The sequence below is a fragment of the Diabrotica virgifera genome, chromosome 8, assembly GCF_917563875.1.
Source record: "Diabrotica virgifera virgifera chromosome 8, PGI_DIABVI_V3a".
Classification (NCBI taxonomy): Eukaryota; Metazoa; Arthropoda; class Insecta; order Coleoptera; family Chrysomelidae; genus Diabrotica; species Diabrotica virgifera.
The window spans coordinates 89,721,027-89,745,745 of NC_065450.1; the positions used below are offsets into that span (position 1 = coordinate 89,721,027).

General features: G+C 35.8%; 1 protein-coding gene and 1 long non-coding RNA gene across 3 annotated transcripts in view; one reads left to right on the forward strand and one right to left on the reverse strand.

Moving 5' to 3' along the window:
- The window catches only part of LOC126890800 ((Lyso)-N-acylphosphatidylethanolamine lipase-like), a 169,438-nt gene extending 164,195 nt beyond the window's left edge, over nt 1-5,243 (reverse strand). The window contains exon 1 of one of the 2 annotated variants that reach the window (XM_050659990.1): nt 5,139-5,243. In XM_050659990.1, the coding sequence (XP_050515947.1) occupies nt 5,139-5,163 (25 nt within the window). In that variant the 5' untranslated portion in view covers nt 5,164-5,243. Of the gene's footprint in view, nt 1-5,061 lie in introns of both variants that reach the window. The other variant, XM_050659991.1, reaches the window with a different exon arrangement.
- Nucleotides 5,244-5,346: 103 nt separating this feature from the next.
- On the forward strand, nt 5,347-8,045 carry LOC126890805 (uncharacterized). Its single transcript, XR_007700469.1, has 3 exons — nt 5,347-5,822; nt 5,881-6,075; nt 7,865-8,045. It is a non-coding gene; the product is annotated as an uncharacterized LOC126890805 (long non-coding RNA).
- Nucleotides 8,046-24,719: the final 16,674 nt, after the last annotated feature.

Sequence of the window (24,719 nt, forward strand, 5' to 3'; positions counted from 1 at the left end):
TATATATATATATATACACAAAATATGCATAAGATGGAATGCAACCACAGACACGTGTTTCTGACTTATTAGTCGTCATCAGTATGGTATAGTATTATTTTGTATTTTCATTGTTGCGAGCCATGCCGATATCTATTAACTCGCGTTAACCTTTTCTTGTTATATATAATGTACTTTATAAATATTTTTATATAATATACAGTGTTCCCATACATCAAAGTTTGTCCGACTAGACACCGTGAATTTTCAGATTGCTATTAATCAACTTTTTTTTTGGTACGCGCGATCCCGGTCTATTATAAAAATAGAAGAAATACAGAAATAAAATTAAAAACTTAAAAATTTAAGAAATTATATAAAGTATCTACAAACTAAAAACATATTTGTTGTTTTTAAGTAAAATATGTATTATATCACCTTTATACTTTATTAAAAAATCCAAATTGTATAATTAGTATACTAATCAGTACATTCATTTGTCATTTTTAGCCTAAAATATTGATTATACACTATTATACACATATTATTGATTATACACTACAATGTACTGTATAATCAATATTATTATATGTCATATAATAATGTTGTTGTTAATTAATATATTTCGACAAGTAATTAAAATCGATTAATATGATTTATATAGGATAAAAAGGTATATATATATATATATATATATATATATATATATATATATATATATATATATATATATATATATATATATATATATATATATATATATATATATATGTTATCTGTATAGTAAGCAAGTTCAGTTACAAGTTATAAACTAATAATTAATAATGCATATTATGCAATAATCGAATCCAAAGGGCCGGTACGGTTAACTAACCGGAGTTTAATCGAGAAAATACCGACCCTAAGAATAACAGACTTCATAAATGGAATTATAATTATTACCTATAATAACAATAATAATTAAAATTGCATTTATTAAGTCTGATATTCTTACGGTCGGTATTTTCTGTCCCGATAGACTATTACTATGTCCCGATTAGGCAACCGGGACATAAAGTACCTACCGGCCCTTACCTAGCGTCACCAAATTAAAATTTGGTAACACGAATACTAATCCACAGCGGCTTCAAAGCCACCGTGCCTGCAAAATTTTCAGAGACGAACCAGTCCTGACCGATACAAAGATCCTACCATCGTTGCCACTCACAGAAGTGGTAACGGCGCGGCGCACGGTAAGGGAGTATTATAATAACGTGCAACCGATTTTACATAAACTCGCTGATATTTTCGTGCGTCTAGTTGGCTATTTTACTGAATTAGGTAGATAATATTAACAAATATTTCTATTTTTAAAAAATATAAATGGAATTATTTCATAGTAGTCATAAAATATTTATTTGCAAATTTTAACTGTTACCAATGGTAACAATGGTTACATGGACGCTTCGCCAGGGGTCACAATCCTGTCAATAAAACATTGTACTTTGTCTATGATGGTTGTAGGCAACAGCCAGCTATGACTCTAATAGTATGAGGGTAGATGTTTTTATGGTCTGTGATACATCAAATTCTGATTATTTTGTTTATTTTTGCAATAGGGCTTTTCATCGATTGTCATTTGTTTCGAGCTTCTGCCAGGTGTCACATAATATTAATATATCTGCGACATACGTCTTTGGTTTGTATCATTGCTAAATACCAATAACGTATGACGTAGATATATTAATATTATGTGACACATGACAGAAGCTCGAAACAAATGACTGTGAATGAAAAGCCCTATAATTCTGTGTTATGTGATTCTCTGTTTGAAGTGTTCGTAATAAAGAGTTTTTTGGTAAGTTAATTTTATGTATTGTGTTATGCAATGTGTAGTGTATGATAGTGATATGTGCTTCACGTTTCTCTGTGCTTTATTCATGGTATGTTTTAGTTTACTTCTTTTTTAAGTATTGCCAAGTCATTGGCCATATAGAGTAGGTACGTAAATCGTTCAGCTGGACATAGGGAACATACATTGTATATATTTAGATACATACATTGTATTAAATTGAGACAATTGTGGCAACTGAGCTCTCTCGATGACAATATGGTTGTTATGCTTCTTCTCGTGAGCATTTTTCAGTGCGTCACAAATGATAGAAAAAAAGGTAAATCCGTGATAATACACATTTATGACATCTATTCCATTTTAGTTAAATCTGACAGTTGTCACATTTTATTTACAATTCGGCATAAAAACCAATCAATTGTGTTTATTGCATTAATAAAATGGTATTTTCTTTGATTTGTATAGTCTTATAAATTGTACAGATTATATTCGTAGATATATTATATAATTAGTAAATAATTTTTTTCGATTATAGCGCCATCTATTGACAACTAGAATAAATGTTATAAATGTCACCGACGAAATGTAATCACCGACGTGCGTTTTTTTCTGTCACATACAATTTAATGCGTTAGAAAGAAATCGAAAATCTGTGACGCACTGAAAGACCCTCATGAGAAAAAGCCTTGAAAAAGCATAGCATTAAGGGACATTAACCTCAACATTGAAAACTCATTTCGAATGACACAAATAAACGTCAAAATATGACAATGTATAAGCTAAATATTTTTGGCGTAAGGGAATGGGAAAACTGTTCAGTTTGGAAATTAGTTTTAAAAAAAATATTTTAAAAATTGAAGTAAAATTATTAACTCGTTAATCATAAACTTTGTTTTTGATTTATTTATGGACAGCCTTGCTTCAAAACTCACTCATTCTATTCGTTCTAACAGCTCTATTGCACCAAAAACTCATACTCGAACAGAAGCTTCAACTGTGGTTATTTATTCTGTGCCTCAACTAACACAAGTTAGCGCAGTTGCCACAATTCTCTCAATTTATATTTCCTATGTCCAGCTGAACCGCTGAACGATTTACGTACTGTATGTATAATCTGTGTATAATATTAATATACGACAATGACGGAAGCTAGAAACAAATGAGAATCGTTTAAAAGCGCTTGGCGCTTAGTGGTCTTGCAGTTTGCATTCACAGGGTATCTTGTAGATGCAGTTACGCATCGTTATGCATTTGTTACGTTTTGTAGTTTGGTTTTGGACAGGATGGATCTGAGAGTGTTGGATGTTTTAAGTTTTGTTGTTATTTTGTACTTATTTCTATCATTTTTAATTTTTCTGATAAGCCCTTTACATATGGTTTTTTTGCCAACCTTGTGTGACAGTGAGACGCAACCTCAACAATACCAACAATTTGGCGGTTGTGGTTGAACTATAGACATAATAAAATAGACTAGGTAGGGTATAAGCTATCTTTGTCTGTCAGATTATCTGTCTATCACTTGAGTGGTCTAGCTACTTTCGTCTGTCATACGCAACTAATTGCACGGTAAAAAGAGATACATATACCACCTATCGACCGCTCGCGCCTTACACTATTTTACTCAGGATGCTTTATTGTCTATTATTCATTATGTCTATGGGTTGAATGTATGAACGCACCTTGTTGATATCTTTTGACAACGATTTTTCGGAGTGGAAATCGAAACATTAAACATTTTAGGTAAAAATTGTATACAGTCGAACCCGCTTATTAGAATAGCCTTCGTGCCAAGCAAAAATATTCCTATAACCGGGATATTCTAATAACCGATCAGTGGTGGCTAGCAGAAATATATGTACCGAATATACGTCGTAATAGTACAACACACTTTGTAGAGGTACATACTGTATGTACATGTACATAGTATGTATTTACATGTACATACATACGTTATGTACATATATTATGTATATGCTTCTATTTCTTTTTATGTCAATAATACAGTACCTAATAGTGTAACTATTACTTATTTTATTAAAACACCAAACTACATTATCTGTGCATGCATACCTACACAAATAAATATGAAATGTATGCAATATGTAGATATACGTATACATATATATTTTCTTATTAACATATATCCAACAGACTTACTTTTTTTCTGGAAAAATAATCGGTAATCTGAGACTATTTGTTTTGTTACATAAGATATTAGCGTTGATTGAAATATTAATATGGGTCCAATACCTCAATCAACGATATTAGTCACTTGTTGCTCTAAAATTATAATAAATAAAAAATTGACATTGGTTTTACCCTCCAGAAAATTTCAGCGGTTATTATATTACAAGGGGTTATTTATGACTTCCAACTGTTAAAAATCTAGACAGACAACGACGTGGCGGTGAGTGAGCAATAAGAATGTTTACACAATTGAAAAATTAGGTACCTACTTTACGATGGGTAAATGTTTGGCGGAAGGTAGAATTGGTACCCATAATAAAGTAAGTAATAAAATATTATCGACAGGTCCTATAAAACCAGAAAACATAAAAATTCGTGGGAAATTGTACCTAAAAAGTTGTTGGTAACTTAGGATTATTAGATAAAGCGGGATTCTTTTACTAAAACGTATCACTATAAACGGTTAAATTTATTAAGGAGTAAATGGAAATGTTCCGGGATCTCAAAATTCTATTCCTTAAACCGGGATATTCCTATAAGCGGTACTCTAATAAGCGGGTTCGACTGTATTTGTCATTACAACCTATAACTGTGGGTAATTTCATATAAACATAACATTTAACTCAAACATGCCACAAGTCTACTGTTTTAGAACCCTATTAATTATCATTGCAGTATAAAGACATATTTAAACCTCATTTCTTATATAGAACTTTTTAAATATATTATTATTTTGTTGAAAATAAAAAAAATTAATTTGTTTTCTAATTTCAGCAACTTTGGTGTCAAGGCAGACACAATTTAATATGTATTAAACTTAAAATGTCACTCAACTATAGGCAACCAATTATACATAAATATGTTTAATTTTAAAGGTATTCAGCTAGTGAATTCAGAGGTTGAATCGGTCAATTTAGTTGGCAATTAAATAAAGAAGTCAACTACTTCATTGATATATTGAAAACGTTTCGCTTTACAATTTCAAAAGCTTCATCAGTTCACTACAAATAAAGGATGAAGTCTATAAGTATAAATAACCTTAACAAAAGTGATATAATACTTACAAAGCAATTTGTAGTATGTTTAAGATGTTAAAACAAAGATTCTACAGATACTACTCATTCTATAACAACAACTTAACGATACACTGCGGAAAAATACACCATGTATTAATGTTCATTGGCTAGTTATTTAATTCGGTGATTTGAATCTCACTGAAGCCTTCATTTGTAGTTGATCACCGTTAGACGAATTAGCGGCAAATGAGATGTTATTTTTCCCTATGCCAAATCCACCCACTAGCCGACGACACGCATGTTTGTAAGATTTTTGGCTCAAGCCCTTGACAAGAATCTACAGGTCGAGCAAGTCTCGTAAATTTCACGATTGCGAGCCACGCTTCACGCAACCGTGTTTGCGTACTTGTGTTTCAAGTTGCGTGGTCGTACGGAGTTATATTTACCAAATTTAAATATAATCGTTTTCAAAATTAAATCAATATGGCTACTGGGTGTAAAAGATAAATCTTATTCTATCTGTTCTTAATGAGTTTTAGATAATTTTAGTTGTATTTCTTTGTAATTTTGTGTTGTACAAAGATTAATTTAACATTTTCTCTGGAAGTATTAATTTAGAAAGATAATATGCTTCATTGGTGTTGTGTTTTGAAGTGTGAAATGTGATAAAGTCAAGATAAAGTTCACTTTTAAACTGAACTAAATAAGGTATCTGAGAGACAACAATGGTTAAATGCAATACAATGTACAGGTTTTACTAGCGAAATGAAAATTTTCCTGTCCTGTCTGCTGTAATCATTTTATATCTGGTAAGTTACAATTACAACAGTAACGATTTTTGAAGATGTTAACATTTTAATCTTATAGGAAAACCAGCCGACTTAATAGATAATAACAATCTCCAGATTGGGTTCCTTCAATAAATATGGTCTATAAACACAATGAAATAAGTTCCCCAAAATCTAAAATGGAGTGGTATCAAAGGAGAATTAAAGGGAAAAATATTCCTATTGAAATTATTTATAAGGCACTGGACTGTCTTAAATTCTACAATAATACTAGGTGGGTAAATGATTTTAGACATTTTTCATTAAGAGTAGATTAAGATTAAGTAGATTTTCATTCAGTAGATTTAAGACTTGTTTACACGGGTAAGTAGAGTAATGATGCAAGTACTTGATAGAGTAGAGTAACTCTACCTGTAAAAATGCTCAGCACAGTAGAATAGCTGGTAGAGTGTATAGTTGGAGTTAAAGTAGAGTGACTAGCAACCTATGGCAAAGTAACTACTCTATGACCACCACTACTGCCAAAATGTCTACTCGGCTGCACACTCTACCCATGGAACACGCTCAATTATGGCAGAATAGAGTAGGTAGGAGAGTACATGGGGGCGCTGTCATTCTGGCTGGAATTGTGTTTTGTGTAAATAGTGAAAATGAAGTTCACCGAAGATGAAACTTTAAAACTTGTAGAGCTATAATACGGCGAATACCAGTGTTTATGGAATTTAGGTAGTGTATACTACAGAAATAAAACTTTGCAGCAAGCTGCGGAGGATGAAATCGTCGAAAGAATGGCAAAGGCGGCTTTGGAGTAAACAAGCTTAAGCAAAAAATTAAGAATTTAAGGTGCACTTATAATCAGAGTGTATAAAAATACAAAAATCAGTTTCACTATACTAGCATCAGTACTATACTTGTACTCTCCTCACGTGAATGGTATCAAGCCATTTTTGGTAGAGTACTACCACTACTCTACTCTCCTCAAAACTCTACCCATGTAAACAAGTCTTTAGAAACAGTGGAAAATGAGGTAGCTAGTAGAGTAGTAGTAGAGTAAAATATACTGGTTTAGCAAATTGCAATGTTTTAAGGTAATACAGTAGCGATAAACAGGTAGCCAAAACGTGTTCCAAGATTGTCACTGTAATTTTGAATATTTTTTCGAGGCATTTGGCACACGTATTCGTAAAATAATAAAGAATGGCGGTACAGAGCCCAATTTGAAAAATATATTAATATGTGGAAATTACTCTGTAATTATACAATATTTAAAAAACGAGCCTGTACCGCCATTAAGAAGAACAAAAAAATACACTTTCTTCAAATAAACTTTTTTATCCGATGCCTAGATTTTGTGTAATTTTGGAACTACTAATGAAATAAAAAATTTTAGTAGTTCCAAAATAACACAAAATCAGATAAAAAAGTTGTATTTGAAGAAAGTGTATTTTTTTGTTCTTCTTAATGGCGGTACAAGCTCGTTTTTTTTATATTGTATTTAATTACAGAGTAATTTCCACATAATAATATATTTTTCAAATTGGGCTCTGTACCGCCATTCTTTATTATATTACGAATATGTGTGCCAAATATCTTGAAAAATATTCAAAATTACAGCCACAATCTTGGAACACATTTTCGCTACCTGTTGATCGATACTGTTTCCTCTTAAGATAGTTTTAATAGTTATTTATGATATAAGTATTAAAAGTACAATTTTAAGACGCGCATGTGAAAGTTAACTTGAAAAAATAATTTTATTAATGTTTTGACTTCCACATCAGATGTCATTGTCAAAATACAAAATATTTATTATTATTAGGTTTGTTCTAGCAAACAGTCAAACTAGTCAAAAACCATCAGCAAACAGTTGGTCAGTAAAAGAACATAATACAGTCACCAGTGCGATCCCCTCTACTCGCGCTGGTCCACTATTCGCTGATGGTTTCAAACTGATGCTAGAACAAACCTATTATTATTATGCATATCATTATCTGTAAATAATATTTCTTCTGATTGTTAATTGTAAAGGATAGAAAAATTACCATTTATTTCATTTTTTTTAGAATCAGCTGAGAGAAGTGGTCTACAAAAAACCAGGAAGGAAACGGAATATGTGGCTACGAAAGGCAAAAGAAAGGTTTACAAAGCAAATGTGACACATTTTTTTGAAATATTTAGGAATATCAGTAAATTGCATTAAAAAAATGTATGAAAAGATTTGTTCAATAAAAATGTTTATATTTATCAAGGATGTATTATTTGGTATGGCCACATATCGTCAGTGATGTAATAATACATCCTATCTGTTTTTTCATGAGTTTTGTAAGAGAGACTAAAAACTTGTCTTAGGGTCACCTCCTGTTTTCATATGATATTTTTTGACTTGTTTTGTAGTAAATTAAACTATCTATGAACTAAAAACAAGTCAAAACTTACATATGAACACAGGAGGTGACCTTAAAACATGTTTTTCCATCTCTCATACAAAACTCATGAAAAAACAGATAGGAGGTATTGTCACATCAGCAAGGATGTACAGTGATAAGTGCCCTAATAACCGGCAAAATATGGGCAACATATTTAGTTGTGAGATAAAAAGAAATGAAACTAGTCGAGCTGGGGAATTTAGCGAAATTAACCTTTAAATTTACGTTATATTGATCCCACCTTTACACATATCGGAGGAGTATGTCAACTAAAACTGTCACTGTGACAGTGGTAGTTTCCAAACTCGTCTGATACGTCTGAAGGTGGTACACAATCAATACAATCTAAATGTATAAGTTAATATCGCTAAATTTCCCAGCTCAACTAGTTTCATGTCTTTTTATCTCACTACTTAATACATCTTTTGTGCTATTTTGCCGGTTATTAGAGCGCTCATCACTGTATTTCTGGTATATCCAGGGAATGTCTACAAAATATATTTTGAATGTCCAGAGAACATTCGTGGACATTCATGGAATGTTCCAATAAGACATTCAGGTAATGTTTAAAATGCTGACACAGGATTTTCCTGGGATGTTCAGGGAACATGTTTTCGGGGATATTCCAGGAATTTTTCAATGTCTGTGTACCTTCTATTGACCTATATGGAATATTTTGGTGTTATTACCGCCGCACTCCACTTGCGATTTGTAATCAGGAAGATTGAACACATTGTTTCAAATACAAGTCAATCCATTTGTGACTAAATAATCATGGATTGACTTCTATTTGAAAGAATGTGTTCAATCTTCACAACTACAAATCGCAAGTGGAGTCCGGCGCTTAGGGCTACTTCCTCTTCGGTATTATGTATTATACTACAGAAATCAGGAACTTTCCTTCTAAATATATGTATGCATCTTGGCCATCAAACATATTCTTCCAAACATTTTTTAAGGGGTTACATAGGTCTTGTGGGTAAAAAAAGTGACTTTTTAAAAAAATTATATCTCGAAAACTAAAATTTATTTTTATTTATAATTGGAACATGTAAAAGTATAGTACTTAAGGTAGTCTCAAAAAAAGTTTCAGCCAAAAATATTCATTTTTGTAGAGTTTAAGTTTTTTTGCGTTGGCAGCATAACTAGTCTCATCTGAAATCAAAAAGTTTCTTGTAGTTTATACCTCTGGCTAGAATATGAACGAAGGAATTAAAAAAAATTAAATTTGAAGATTTTACATAAGTTTAAACACATTTTTGACCCCAATTTTTCTCATTTTTAAAGTAGTTTTTTTTTATAAAACAAAAATGACCTCATCTAATAAAAAATCCTTTGTTCATTCACTAGCCAGAGGTATAAACTACAAGAAACTTTGATTTCAGATGAGACTGGACTTGTTATGCTGCTCACTGCAAAAAAGGGCTGTTGTGGAAAAATTGCAGTCAACTCTACATACAAAAATGAATATTTTTGGCTGAAATTTTTTTGAGAGTACTATACTTTTACATGTTTCAATTATAAATAAAAAATAATTTTTAGTTTCCAAGATATAATTTTTTTAAAAAGTCACTTTTTTTACCTGCAAGACAACAACTTAACAAATTGTTGATTTCAAATTGTAACAATTGTTTTGCAAAGTATGCTGCCTTCTTGTATTTTCTGTGTTATCTTCATCATACAATTACTTCATCTAAAAACTTTCTGCGATATATTCGCAACAACAAAAACAAACAAAACAAAAAAAAATAAAACAAAAGTTTAACCACCTTCACACCACAGAATCAAGCAATCAAGTTACACAAATTTTTAAACACCTCACCCGACACAGCGTCTCAAGTACGATTGCGCGAATTGGTAAATATAACTCCGCACGACCACGCAACTCGAAACACAAGTACGCAAACACGGTTGCGTGAAACGTGGCTCGCAATCGTGAAATTTACAAGACTTGCTCGACCTGTAGATTCTTGTAAGCCCTTGAGTAAGAGGTAGAATATTGACTTAACTTATACAGGGGTGTTAGAGAAATTTTTTGTTCGAAGGGTAGAATAATGTGGCAGAATTATTTGAAGCTTTAAATCTCGGAATATGGGTTGTGTTGATTTGTTTGTTATGTAAGATGGGATTTATTATGGCAGAATAATGTAGCGTGATTAGTGTAATTACTTCTAATTACAATAAAACTAGCGGTTCGTAATTTATATACGACTTTATTTATATAAGTTACAGACGAATTTATCTTATACACTAAACTTATTTACAAAATATGCCCGTATTTATACCCAGTTGTTATTCTGGAACAATCGACTCCCATCTCGAGCTATCGGCTTGTTCCGCCTACGTGACGTACCTTCCAGAATTCTCCGGCGAGGCCTAGCACATCCGATTACGTCATTCTCGAGGTGTTTACTGTTATACGGGGATCGGCCAAGATTTCTCTTCCGCTACACTGCTCCCCTCTTAAGATCTGAGCGTCTCGATCAGCAACTCTAAATGAAGGCCCAGGATGGCGGAATCTACACGACTCTCCAGCTCTGCATACACCCTTCAAGAAGAAATAACAGTCTACTGTCTTTGAAGGGTACGACATCTTCGGGTTCATGCAACACACAGTGATTTGTACACCAGTTCCTCTGAAGACCACTTCAAGCATGCTTCTCACAATCTTCCAATCCAGATTTTCTACTGCATGGCCTATTTTTGGTAAAGCCAAATTTTTGATGTCATAATTACACACGATTTTCTTCAAATTAGTTAGAGCACGCCATATGTTCTCGTAGCTTGGCGTGTCCGTATAAGACTTTCTGGTCACCATATACAGCAAAGATCGAGGACCATCTTCCAATCGCAGTACTCTTCCAATTTTAGGCTGCTGATTTCTTAACTCGTCCAGGCGGCCGAACTTTCTATTGAATACGGACGATATTCCTTAAGTCATCTCGAGGTCTTGGGCAACACAGTGGGCCAGAGAGACGTTTTCTGGAACACCAAACAGATCTTGCTGAACTTCTGTGGTCACGCCGAATCTAGCACTCTTTCTCGCTGCGTAATTTGACATAAATTGATTAAAACTTGGCTGTGCGACATCTTTCATCTCCTGTTGGAGGACTCGTGCTTCTTCTGTTTCATTTGAGCCAGCATATGGTGCAAGACGATTTATGTGAATAACTTTTGGTTTACCGTTTGGCAACTTCTTAATTCTATATATTACGTCATTTATTTTCTTCTTAACTTCATATGGACCTTCCCATTGTCTTTGCAGTTTAGGACATAAGCCTCGACGACGTTGCGGATTATAAAGCCAGACAAGATCACCTACTTCGAAGCTTTCATTCTTGCATCGAGAATTATATTGATCTTTCATTCTGTCACTGGCTATCTGGATGTGTTGTCGGGCAAGTTCATGAATGTTGTTCATTCGTAATTTCAGGCGGTCAACGTAGTCTTCGCCTGCAACATGTTCCTCGGAAGGTCCGCAGCCAAACTCTAGGTCGCAGGGCAACCGAACTTCACGACCCAACATCAGGCAGGTTGGTGTTTGACCTGTAGTTTCATTTACGGCCGAGCGGTAGGCCATCAGGAATAAATGAATGTGTTGGTCCCAATCTCGCTGATGTTCAGATACAACTTTGGACAAGTGTTTACCCATCGTTCGGTTCATCCTCTCGACCATCCCATCTGATTGAGGATGCAGGGGTGTTGTTCTGGTCTTATTGGCACCAATCAATTTACAAACGTTTTGGAAAAGAGCTGACTCAAAGTTTCGCCCTTGGTCGGAGTGGATCTCCAAGGGAACACCAAATCGGCTAAAGAATTCTTTAACAAGTACCTCTGCAACGGTAGCAGCTTCTTGATTTGGTAATGCATAGGCCTCAGTCCATTTTGTAAAATAATCCATGGCTACCAGGATGTATTTATTTCCAGCATCGGTTTCTGGAAATGGACCTGCAATGTCGATAGCTACTCTTTCCATAGGACTTCCAACATTGTACTGTCTCATGGGTGCTCTCTTTTTACCAACCGGACCATTACCGGATGCACACAGTTCACATTTTCGGCACCATCTTCTTACATCATCTTTACAGTTCACCCAATAGAACCGTTCTCGAACCTTTTGCAGAGTCTTCGTAATACCAAAGTGTCCACCTGATGTACCGTCATGCAACTGACGCAATACTTCTGACACTTTACTTTTAGGTACAATTAACTGAAGCTTAGATTCTGTACCATCATCGTTCTCAAAGGTTCTGTACAGAAGATCATCTTTTAGTACCAGGCAATTCCATTGGCTCCAGTAGGCCTTGACTTCTGGACTACATGCACTAATGTTCTGCCAACTAGGTCTCTCATCTTGCCGCATCCAATCCAATACTCTTTTTATACATGGATCATCTTCTTGGGCGTCTTGTAACTGTTGGGGCTGCCATTGCTCATTAATTACGGTGGTTCGTCTCACGGGGCAAAATCGTTCCTCTAATTTGGCACAGTGATTACAATTCGCACTGCATGGTCGTCTCGAAAGGGCATCAGCATTTGAGTGAACTCTTCCGGCCCTGTGTTCTATCTCGTAATCATATTCTTGTAATCGTTCTAACCATCTTGCCATCTGGCCCTCTGGATTACGGAATTGTATGAGCCATTTTAGAGCAGCGTGATCGGTGCGAAGAAGGAACTTTCTGCCATACAAGTATTTATGGAAATGTTCGCAAGCCTTCACTACACCCAGCAGTTCTCTTCTGGTAACGCAATAGTTTCTTTCCGGTTTCGACAGGACTTTGCTGAAATAAGCGATGACTTTTTCCTGTCCGTCCTGGATTTGGGAGAGAACAGCTCCTATAGCACTGTTGCTAGCATCGGTATCCAAAACAAATTTTCCTGCCTGTCCCGGGTAGCTTAATATCGGTGCACTGATCAGAGCCATTTGTAGTTGTTCGAAAGCTTTTTGGCACTCTTCACTCCATGTATATTCTTTGCCCTCCTCCGTCAACTTTGTTAGGGGCTTGGAGATATTGGCAAATCCTTTGACAAATCGTCGGTAATATGTACATAGGCCAAGGAAACTTCTAATTTCATGTTTATCTTTTGGTACTGGCCAATCTTTAATTGCATCAATCTTTTCAGGATCAGCTGTTACACCATTACTCGATACAATATGTCCTAAGTACTTAACTTCTCGTCGAAACATGTGACATTTCTTCGGACTTAACTTCAAGTTCGCTGCCCTCAATCGTTGAAAGACGTCTATTAGATTCTTGGCATGTTCATCAAAGGACCTTCCAACCACAATTACATCATCCAAGTAAACCAGGCATGTTTTCCATGTTAGACCTCTTAAAACGGCCTCCATTAATCTTTCAAATGTGGCAGGGGCATTACATAAACCAAACGGCATAGCCGTGAACTGCCAAAGCCCTGATCCTATCGAAAATGCGGTTTTCTCCCGATCGGCTGGCTCCATGTCTACTTGCCAATATCCACTTTTTAAATCGAGTGTGGAAAACCAACGAGAACCGGAGAGAGTATCTAATGTATCGTCTATTCTGGGCAAAGGATAACTATCTTTTTTTGTTACCGCATTGAGCTGGCGGTAGTCGATACAAAAACGCGTTGAACCATCTTTCTTCTTTACCAGAACTACTGGTGATGTCCATGGACTGTTCGATGGTTCAATTACTCCTTGTTTGTCCATATCCTTGATAATCTCTTCGGCCTCATCTCTTTTCGCAAATGGAAGTCGTCTAGGCCGTTGTCTGATTGGCTGAGCGTCTCCGGTATTTATTTTATGCGTTACTATGCTTGTTTTGCCCTTATCCTTCTTATCAATAGCAAAAACATCTTGATACTCTATCAGCATAGACCTTACTTTTTCCGTTCGTTCATAGTCAAGGTCTTGGCATCTTTCAATGATCATCTCGACAAGGTCTTTTGGATACTTTGACTTTGATGATTTCTCATTGGTATTCATAGAGCAAATTGAAGCCACGGGAACACACTGTCCGATCAAAGCTCCTCTACTTAACTTAATAGCAGTTTCCCTTAAATTCATAACTCTTACAGGGATGACATCTCGAACTTTTACCAAAGTTTTCGCCGTTAGGAACTCGACATTTTCTACATCTTCGACCATCCTTAAACTTCCCTCTCGGCAGTGTCCATCAAGCATGGTCATCAGAATTTTCTCACTATTACCGGGTATGGTTACGTCGCATGTAGTTAGTAAGCGGATGACATCTTCTTTGTCGTCGTGAAAGGGCAACTCTTCACCGTTGATCCTGAGAACTCCATTTTGAACATCCAATATTGCCCCCACTTTTCGTAGTACGTCCATCCCCAATATGAACTCGTCGGAGATCTCGGAAATTAATACTTGATGTTCAACTGTGGTCTGGCCAATGGATACTGACATATTAGCCTCGCCATATGTATTAATTAGCTCACCAGTTGCTGTTCTAAGCTTTACTGTTGCAGGTGATAATTTATTATGGTCTCGTACTACATCTGGACGTGCGATAGTTCTCGTTGCACCTGTATCCACCAAAAATGATCTACATCTATTATTGATACGACCTTCGATGTATAAGTTGTGGATTCCACCGGAGGACGTAAGGTTGACAGTTACTATGGGGGCTCTAGTTCTCGAGGTCGGCAGTTGCCCCTTGGTGTCGACCCGCTCTAGTTTTCCGACGGCTGTACGATCTTCTTACAATTACGTCGAATGTGACCTACGTCTCCGCAATTCCAACATCTAGGCTCGCGTCTCTTTGGCATCTGATTACTCAATACTCTCCGTATCATTTCCTCCAGACGTTCATCGTTGTGTTCGTCACTTTCTTCAATGGTTCTTACTCTATGGCTTCGTGAAGTTTGACTAGCCGTTTCGTGTTCCAATGCAATAGCAAGTGCTTCATCTAAAACTTTCGGTCTTGCTAGTCGTAAAGCTTTCTGTAGTTCACTATCTTTCAGCCCATTGACAAAGGTATCTACCGCAATTTCTTCTAAAACGCTGTCTGGCACCTCCGGATAAGCCAACCGCACCACACGAGCCACATCTGCTTCAAATTCTTGCAGATTCTCACTTGCTCGTTGACTTCTATTTCTCAGTTGTGCTTTGTATACTTGTTGTAGATGAGCATCTCCATAGCGTTTTTCTAGACGAGTGAACAAGGTCTGGTAACATTTTTCTTGACCCTTAGGAATTGATCTTAATATATCTGCAGCATCACCTCGCAAAGCAGCAGTCAAGGAAACAGCCTTTTCTTGTTCGGTCCAATGGTTGGCGGTCGCAATAGCTTCGAATTGTCTAAGGTATATGGACCAAGAGGACTTCCCATCGAATGGTGGTAATTTAAATCTCATATGATGCGATGTTTCGTCTCTCGGTGTTTCATCCTTCACTACAAGATCTAAAGCTACTGCATTAACTGATGGTTGTACTTTTGTATCAGTTATCATGCTCTCTAGTTGTTTGATCTTCTCTTCTAGCATTTCTTTATTGTCGTCTACACTTTTCTGTATCTTATCGAATGTTCTGGAAACTTCTTCAAATTTCTCGTCGGTCTGTTTACAAACGTCTTTTATTACTTGAGAAACACTTTCAAATTTCTCATCGCTTTTTCTAGAAGTTTCATCGATCTTTTGAGAAATGGTTTCGAATTTCTCATTGTTTTTTTTACTAACTTCTTCAAGTTTTTCGTTGTTCTGTTTACAAACTTCTTCAAGTTTCTCGTCGCTTTTTCTAGAAGTTTCATCGATCTTTTGAGAAACACTTTCAAATTTCTCGTTGTTCTGTCTAGAAGTTTCATCGATCTTTTGAGAAACACTTTCAAATTTCTCGTTTCTTATCTTAGAAGTATCATCAATCGTTTCAGAAACAGTTTTTAATTTCGATAAGATTGCTTGTTCTGCTGACTGGAAGTGGAACGTCTCTGGATCATCTCCGTTCTTCGTTAGGACTTCCTCGAGTCGTGCTTGTAGGACTATCTTGAGCCCACTGCTGTCCAGATCCCGTTCCTCTAGCTGTTCACGGAGCTGTTTTACTGTAAGTTCTCGTAGCAACATCTTTGGTCGGCACACACGTACTTTCCAAAATGTCTTTTAAAAGTCTTTCCGAATACCGAACAATCAACGCACTTTAACTATTCCCGACGAATAAAGTCCAAAAGTCTTTTAAAGTCTTTCCGAATACCGAACAATTAACGCACTCCGGTTATTCCCGACGAATAAAGTTCAAAAGTCTTTTAAAGTCTCTCTGTAATTCACTTATTTATATCGCACTAAGTTTACCGAACACCGACACCAACTGTAGCGTGATTAGTGTAATTACTTCTAATTACAATAAAACTAGCGGTTCGTAATTTATATACGACTTTATTTATATAAGTTACAGACGAATTTATCTTATACACTAAACTTATTTACAAAATATGCCCGTATTTATACCCAGTTGTTATTCTGGAACAATCGACTCCCATCTCGAGCTATCGGCTTGTTCCGCCTACGTGACGTACCTTCCAGAATTCTCCGGCGAGGCCTAGCACATCCGATTACGTCATTCTCGAGGTGTTTACTGTTATACGGGGATCGGCCAAGATTTCTCTTCCGCTACAATAATTTGAATCTTTGCATCTCAGAATATGGGTTATGTGGGTTATAAAAAAAATACCGGAGGGCCTGGAAATAGATATGAAAAAACGGACTACTTAGCAATATCGGAAGACGACGTCAATGATTTGGCAATAGATAAGTAGGAATAAAAGGAACGGAATTTTAAATTTGGGTTTTGTAATGTCGAAAAACGGAACAGCAGGGGCAGAAATAAAAATGAAAAATATATTGGGACAACAGATCTTGCATCAGACAACTCTATAATGATCTGGAATAAGAACATCAAGGGAAAGAACAAAGAAAAATGTGATGTACCTAATAATTGTACGAAGCCTAATGGCCATGATGCTTCGTACAATTATTAGGTACATCACATTTTTCTTTGTTCTTTCCCTTGATGTTCTTATTCCAGATCATTATAGAGTTGGCTGATGCAAGATCTGTTGTCCCAATATATTTTTCATTTTTATTTCTGCCCCTGCTGTTCCGTTTTTCGACATTACAAAACCCAAATTTAAAATTCCGTTCCTTTTATTCCTACTTATCTATTGCCAAATCATTGACGTCGTCTTCCGATATTGCTAAGTAGTCCGTTTTTTCATATCTATTTCCAGGCCCACCGGTATTTTTTTTTTATAACCCACATAACCCATATTCTGAGATGCAAAGATTCAAATTATTCTGCCATAATAAATCCCATCCAAAAGGTGCATCCACATTATGCCATACCTTGCCGATCGGTATTGCCGATCGGCAAAACCGATTGGTGTCGCTGGTGTCCACACAATATTTGTAGTGTGTACGTAGCAGTTGTACAGTGTTGCGTGTCAATAATGAGTTCAGAAGAGGATGATATGATTCTTGCGGCTGCAGCTGTTGTAATAATTGCCTCTACTTCATATAAACGTCCCAAGAGGTTTTGGGTTCGCCCAAGCCTCAGAAGTCGTAATAGGTACAGTGCCACGGATCTTATGAAAGATTTGATTTCTGACGACGCAGATGAATTAAATTTGGAATATAGATGTGACGCAGGATTCAGAAATTTTTTTCGAATGACCAAAACAGATTTCCAAACATTATTAGATTTGATTGGACCTGTTATTTCAAGAAAAGATACGTCATTTAGAGCAGCAATTCCTGCCTCTGAACGACTTGCAGTTACGCTACGTTTTTTTGCCAGTGGAGATTCCTACCATTCTCTCATGTATACCTTCAAAATATCTAAGCAAACTATTTCAAAATGTGTTGCAGAGGTATGCAAAGCGCTCATAGATGCTCTTCAAGATTACGTAAAGGTAAGAAAAAATAACTATTCATCGTAGTTTGTTATATATTTAAAAATATAAGAAATTACAACGTCAATAAGAGAGTGTGAATGTCCTCATCTTGATTAATAGTAGAAGTTGATGTCGAACTCCGACCACTTAATGTATTGGGGTAATGTCCTGGAGATGGTATTGAATTATGGGCAACATTGAATGATTGCAGTGGATATGCTTGTGGAGTAGATGGATGAGAATGATTTATGAAATGAGGATTATCGTATTTGCCCATTTCTGCTTCAAATAGAACAGTATTAATTATATTCTGAACGGAAAATCTAGCAAATGGCGACACAATTTTTCGAAGCTTCATTGCAACTTGTTCACCAAACAATGAAAATTCATCCTTTTCAGCCCTTTTAGTAGTAATAGATCGCATAAGATTCACTGCCTCGTTTACAATTGGTAAATTAGTAGCCATACTTTTTCGACCACGGGACTTCACAATGTTAATTGAGTTTGATTTAGATTGAGATTGAGCTGTTGTTCCAACCTCATTTTCGGAACCATCAATGCTCTGTTCCAATACTTGTAGCGACTCTTCTCCATCGTCTGTTTCTACTTCTTGTGAATCTTCTTCCTTTCGTTTTCGTTTACCCTGAAACAAAATATTAATTTCTAAATTAATCCACTTTTTTGCTTTGCAATTTATAGTTCGTTCGTCTGTTTATGGTATGTAACTTTTATTTTCAGATGACTAAAACTAACGAAAGTTGGTACTTTATAGCCAAGCAGTTCAACGACAAATTGAATTTTCCAAATTGTGTCGGAGCTATGGACGGCAAACATATATCAATACAAGCTCCTATAAATTCAGGAACCGATTTTTTCAACTACAAGAGCTTCTTTAGCATTGTCTTGTTCGCTGTTGTAGACGCAAATTATAATTTTATATATGCAAACGTGGGATGTCAGGGACGAATATCGGACGGGGGCGTATTCAACGATTCATATTCAAAGAGTGCCTTGAAGAAAATACCCTAAACCTTCCACCTGCTTGTTCATTACTAGGACGAAGCACTGATGTTCCATTTGTTTTTGTGGCGGATGACGCATTCCCACTATCAACAAACATAATGAAGCCATTCGCAGGACATCAGGAAAAAGGTTCAAAAAATAGAATATTCAACTATCGATTGACACGCAAATTATGAATGTTCTTTGGAAAAACACTTTTTTAAAAAACTGAACTTCACAATTAAAACTTTTATTTCGACAAACAAAGATTTTAGATACAACTCAATAATTTAAAATCAGACTTTACTTTAACATTTAAATTAGACTTTTATTTAGAGATTTTAATCAGACTGAAAAATATAGATTTTTACATGGTGTTTTATAATTTTATAATTGCTGATCTTGCTGTCCAATACGTCGCAATTAGGTCCAGAATGTTCAACGCTGCGACGCGGCGTAGCCTCGTGTTGATTCCACGTGGTAAAATATACTGGATGGTAGCGGTCGTTGTACTATAACTACTCCATCCCCTGAAGAAGTTTTGTAAGGGATGAACAAAACTTTTGGATTGGCATCTCTTGGAATTTCGTTGCTAGAATTTGTTTTTTTTGTATCTGTAACATATACAAGGCAAATAATTTTAATAAAAATCTATACAGGAGTTAACCAAAAATGGCTATGGCTATGGTTCCATAATTTTGGGTTATTTTTTCTGGATGTTCTTCTTCCTTCGGAGAGTTATGGAATTTTTCTAAAGGGATGTGGTCTATCCTGAATGGTTTGAATTTCTGTAGTCCTAATTTTTGGGAAGTATTCGCGATTTATCTGGAACGTTTGCTCTTGAATTTAATAACTCTGGATATTTTGAAAAGTTAAATTTATTTTTATTCTTTATCATTTTTTTTTGTTGTCTGTTAGTAATCTAAATCCTTGCTTGTCCCAGGTTGAGGGGAATTATTTCTGGTTTGTTTTTCAGTTTCTTTATCTTTAATTTCTTTCCTATCGTCTGGCTGATCTTGTGGGGAAGGTTCCGAATTAGTTTTTGATTTAGGTTGATGTTTTATGTTCTTCTTATGTACTGTAGCTTTTGATGTTTTTACAGTAACTTCGTTATTTTTCTTTATAAGTTTTGCAGAATATCGTGGAAGTAATTTATTCCTAGTGACTGTTTTTCGGGTATAAATTTTTGTACTTGGTTTATACGTAGTAGGGTCTTGTCTCGATTTGTTTCTATTTTCGATGACTTTATTTTTATTTTCTTGTATATGCTGATTTACTTCCTTGTATAATTCCTTTGTTATCTCTCTATGATTTTGAATATAATTATTCAGTATTACTTTCTGTATGTCAACGTCAAAGGGATCTTTTGCGTCGATATGGCCGTTTAATATATCAATGGGTCGTAACTTCGTTGCGGAATGTATGGAATTATTGTACCCAATTATAGCGTATAGCATTTGTTCTTTTATCGGGAGCTTTACCTTGGTGTTCCTTAGGATTCGAAGATGTTCGATTAATGTAGAATGAAATCTCTCAATCATCCCGTTGGATTGCGGATTCTCTGGTGTCGTATAGTGGATTGAGATTTTATGAGAGTCTACAAATTCTTGTATTACTCCACTTTTGAATTCTGTACCATTATCGGCTACTATCATTGTTGGGAGTCCATGATGGGTTATAAAAATTAGTAGGGCGTTGAGTACATTGATTGCGTTTCCTCCATTTATTGGATAGGCTTGTCCATACTTCGAAAATGCGTCTATTATGGTTAGAAACTTCTGTCCATCAGCCTGGAATAAATCGATGTGAACTATTTCCAGTGGTTTAGTGGGAGTTGGTGTAACCATAAATTTTGGTTTAGGAGGAAGTCTGTCATATTTATTTTCTTGACATATATCGCAGAAGTTTATGATATCTTCTATGTCTTTCTTCATATTAGGCCAGTAATATCTTCTTCTTATTTGGCTTTCTGTTTCAGCTATTCCTCTATGGTTCGTTTTACCTTCATGATAGTTTTTTATAATTTCTTTTTGTTGTTCTTCTAGATTAACATCTTCCAATAAAAGATTACATTTTACTAAGTCATATGCGTTGTTTTTGAAAGTTTTTCTGATAATTTCCCAAATTTCTGCAAAAATTTCTTCTTCTGCTTCAAATAAAATTGCATACTTCTTTTTCGGGTTGAGGTGTTCCTTAAAAATTTTTATGGTATCAGCTTTTAGCTGATCTTTAGATAGCTGGATATGATAACGTCTTTTATTCGGAAAGGTTTGTATAATTGCTGGAGGTCGTGGATTGTAGTTGACGATTTTGACTATAATTTGGTTATTGTAGAAGTTAAGTGGTTTTTCCGAAATAGATATACCAAGAATTGGGTTTTCTACTGCTGTATGTATTGTTTCATTTCCGTCTTCATCCATGTTTTGATCTTCGTTTTCAACATTGTCTTCTGGGATGTTTTGATCTTCGTTTTCAACAGTGTCTTCTGGGATGTTTTTTGGGATTAATTCTGTTGCTATTTCTTCTACAATCGCGTCGATTATTCGATCTGCATCTGGATTATTAGTCGTTGACCATCCATCGTCTTCCATGTCTACTAAGTCGTCAAAGACTTCCTTAATTTGTGAATCGATGTCCTTAGTTTCCTTTGTGTGAATTTCGATTCGAGACAGTGCGTCCGCATTGGTATGAGCTTTTCCTTTTTTGTAAATTACCTCGTAGTCAAATTCTTCTAATTTTAATCTCCAACGTACTAGTTTGGAGTTGGGTTCCTTTAGGGAAAATAGATATTGCAAGGGACGGTGGTCTGAAAGTATTTTAAATTTCCTTCCAAACAGGTAGGGTCGGAAATACTTAGTTGCCCAGACCATTGCTAGCATTTCCTTTTCTATTGTTGAGTATTTGGTCTCAGTTTCATTTAGTGTCCTGGAAGCGAAGGCAATTGGTTTATCACTGCCAACTGGTCCTTGGGAAAGTACTGCTCCGATAGCGAAATTGCTGGCATCTGTTGTGAGGTTAAACGGTTTGGAAAAATCTGGATATTGCAATAAAGGCTCATTCATTAATAATTTCCTGCATGTTTCAAAGCATTATACGAATTCGGGTGTATGTTCGATCTTTGCGTCCTTTTTCAAGCATCTTGTTAGAGGTTTTGTGATTTTTGCGAAGTCTCGAATAAACTTTCTGTAATATCCCAGGAGTCCAAGGAATCCTCTAATTTCTTTTGCTGTTTTCGGTATTGGATATTTTTCTATTGCTTCAATTTTCGCTGGATTCGGTTTTATTCCTTCTTGTGTGACTACGTGTCCCAGAAAATGAACTTGCTTTTTTAAAAATTCGCATTTGTCAACTTGGATTTTTAGTCGGGCTTCTCTTAATCGTTGGAATACTTTTGTGAGATTTACTATGTGTTCTTGTAGTGATGTTGAGTATACTATTACGTCATCCATATAGACGAGACATATTTCTCCTTGAAGTCCCTTCAATACGTTGTCCATCATACGTGGGAACGTGGACGGAGCGTTCTTAAGTCCAAATGGCATTCTTAAATATTCATAGTGTCCATTTTCCACATTAAATGCTGTTTTGGGAATGTCTTCTTCAGCCATCTCGATTTGATGAAATCCGCTCGCTAAGTCGAGGGTCGTAAAATATTGACATCTTCCCAATTTGTCCAAAATATCGCTAATGTGAGGAATTCTGTATCGGTCGTCAATTGTCTTCTCGTTGACCTTTCTATAATCTACCACTATCCTCCACTTTATTTTACCGGATGAATCTGGTTTCTTTGCCACAATCCAAATGGGCGAGGACCATGGCGATTGGCTTGGTCGAATGATCCCTTGCTCTAACATTGAAGAAATTTGTTTCTTTACTTCTTCTTTGTGCACATACGGATACCGGTATGATTTCGTATATACAGGCTCTTCATCCTTGGTTTTGATGTGGTGTTTAACTTCGTTAGTAAAGCTGAGAGGAGTGTCTGGTTGATGAAATATATCGGAGAATTTTCGGCATAGTTGACGAACTTGATCCTCTTCTTCTTCGTTAAGATGTTCGGTTTTAATTAAGTCGTCGATATCTTGTCTGTAGTCTGGTCCGGAGGTTGTTTCCATGGAATATATATGGAAATCTTGAATGTCTATTTCCTGGCTTCCGAGTGGTTCCATAAGAGAAAGGTGAATGGGTTCTGACGTGAAGTTGGCAATTTCGGTCCAGGCGAGGCGGTTCTCGGCGTTAGTAAGGGCTTCTCGTACTACGACGCCTTGTACTTTTTGAGTTGGAATAATGATGGTTCCTTTTTCTTCTTTGACTGGAATTTTGACTTGGCTAATTGAATTTGGTTCCAAATGGATGGAATAAAATTGTGTTTTGTTTGTTTCATAATATTTGATAGGGCTTGTAGAATCTTTTGTAACTAGAAGTGATTTAGGAAAGTTTAATTGGGCTTCGAAGAGTTTTAGATTATCGAGGCCAATAAGACCATCGAAAGTTTTGTGAAACTTGAAGAGATAAAATTTCATTTTGCTGTCAGAAATAAATTCTGAAAATGAAGGAATTTCAGCACAATATTTTTGGGAATAATTTTGAAAAATTGATGTGACGATGAAGGGTTCGTATTTTATATAATTTGGAAAATATGAAGAAGCTATTTCTGGATTAAGAAATGACTTTGTGGATCCTGTATCGAGTAAAAGTCGTAAAGAAGGCTCAGAAATTTCAATGTAAGGTAGCTCCTTCTTGTCGGGAAATGAATGAAGTTCAATTACGTTTCGGCTGCTTCTGGTGGGTCCTCTCGAAAATTTACGTTTTCTTCGTATTCGGTTGGTTGATTTTCGTATGTATCTTGTAGAAAATTGTCGTATTCGGGTTCATAGTAATCATTGTAGTCGGCATTCTCTTCTTGCTCATCTCCGTGGCATTGTATATTGTAAAGTTCTTCTACGGTGAATTTTGGTTGTGCTCGGTAATTTGGTGTAAATTTTTGACGGCCTCCTGTTGTGGTTTCTGATATTCCACTCATAGGTGTTGGTCTAGGCTGCTTTGGCTGTCCGGGTTTGGGTGCCCATACATTTGACTGGTTCTGGGTCCTGAATACTGGAGGGTTTGAATTTTGTCTAAATTGGTTGAAGTTTTGTTGTCGATGTGGTTGTTGAAACTGATTCTGTGGGTAGAATTGCCTGATTGGTTGCTGTCATTGCGGAGGTGCAAAATTTTGCTGTTGATAAAATGGTTTTTGGACAGGTAAAGGCATTTGCTGTCTCTGAGGTCGGCGTTCTTGATAATTTTCGCTTCTTCCTGATGTTGAAGGTTGACTTATGTGATTTTTTTGAAGATATCTAACATTATTTTCTTCCTGTACGTATTGTATCGCCGTAGCTAAACTTCCTGGTCTTATTGCTCTGATAACAGAGCCCATTGGTTCTCGTAGGCCTGCTAAAAATGTTGTAAGAGCTTGTTGACGGAAAAATTCCTGTTTGCTTCTTTTAATGTCGGCATTTACAGTATGTAATTCTAAGTAATTGTTGATACAGCTTAAAAGTCCCATTATTTTTTCGTAAAAATGCATGATAGATTCTGTTGCTCCTTGTCTTAAATTTACTAGG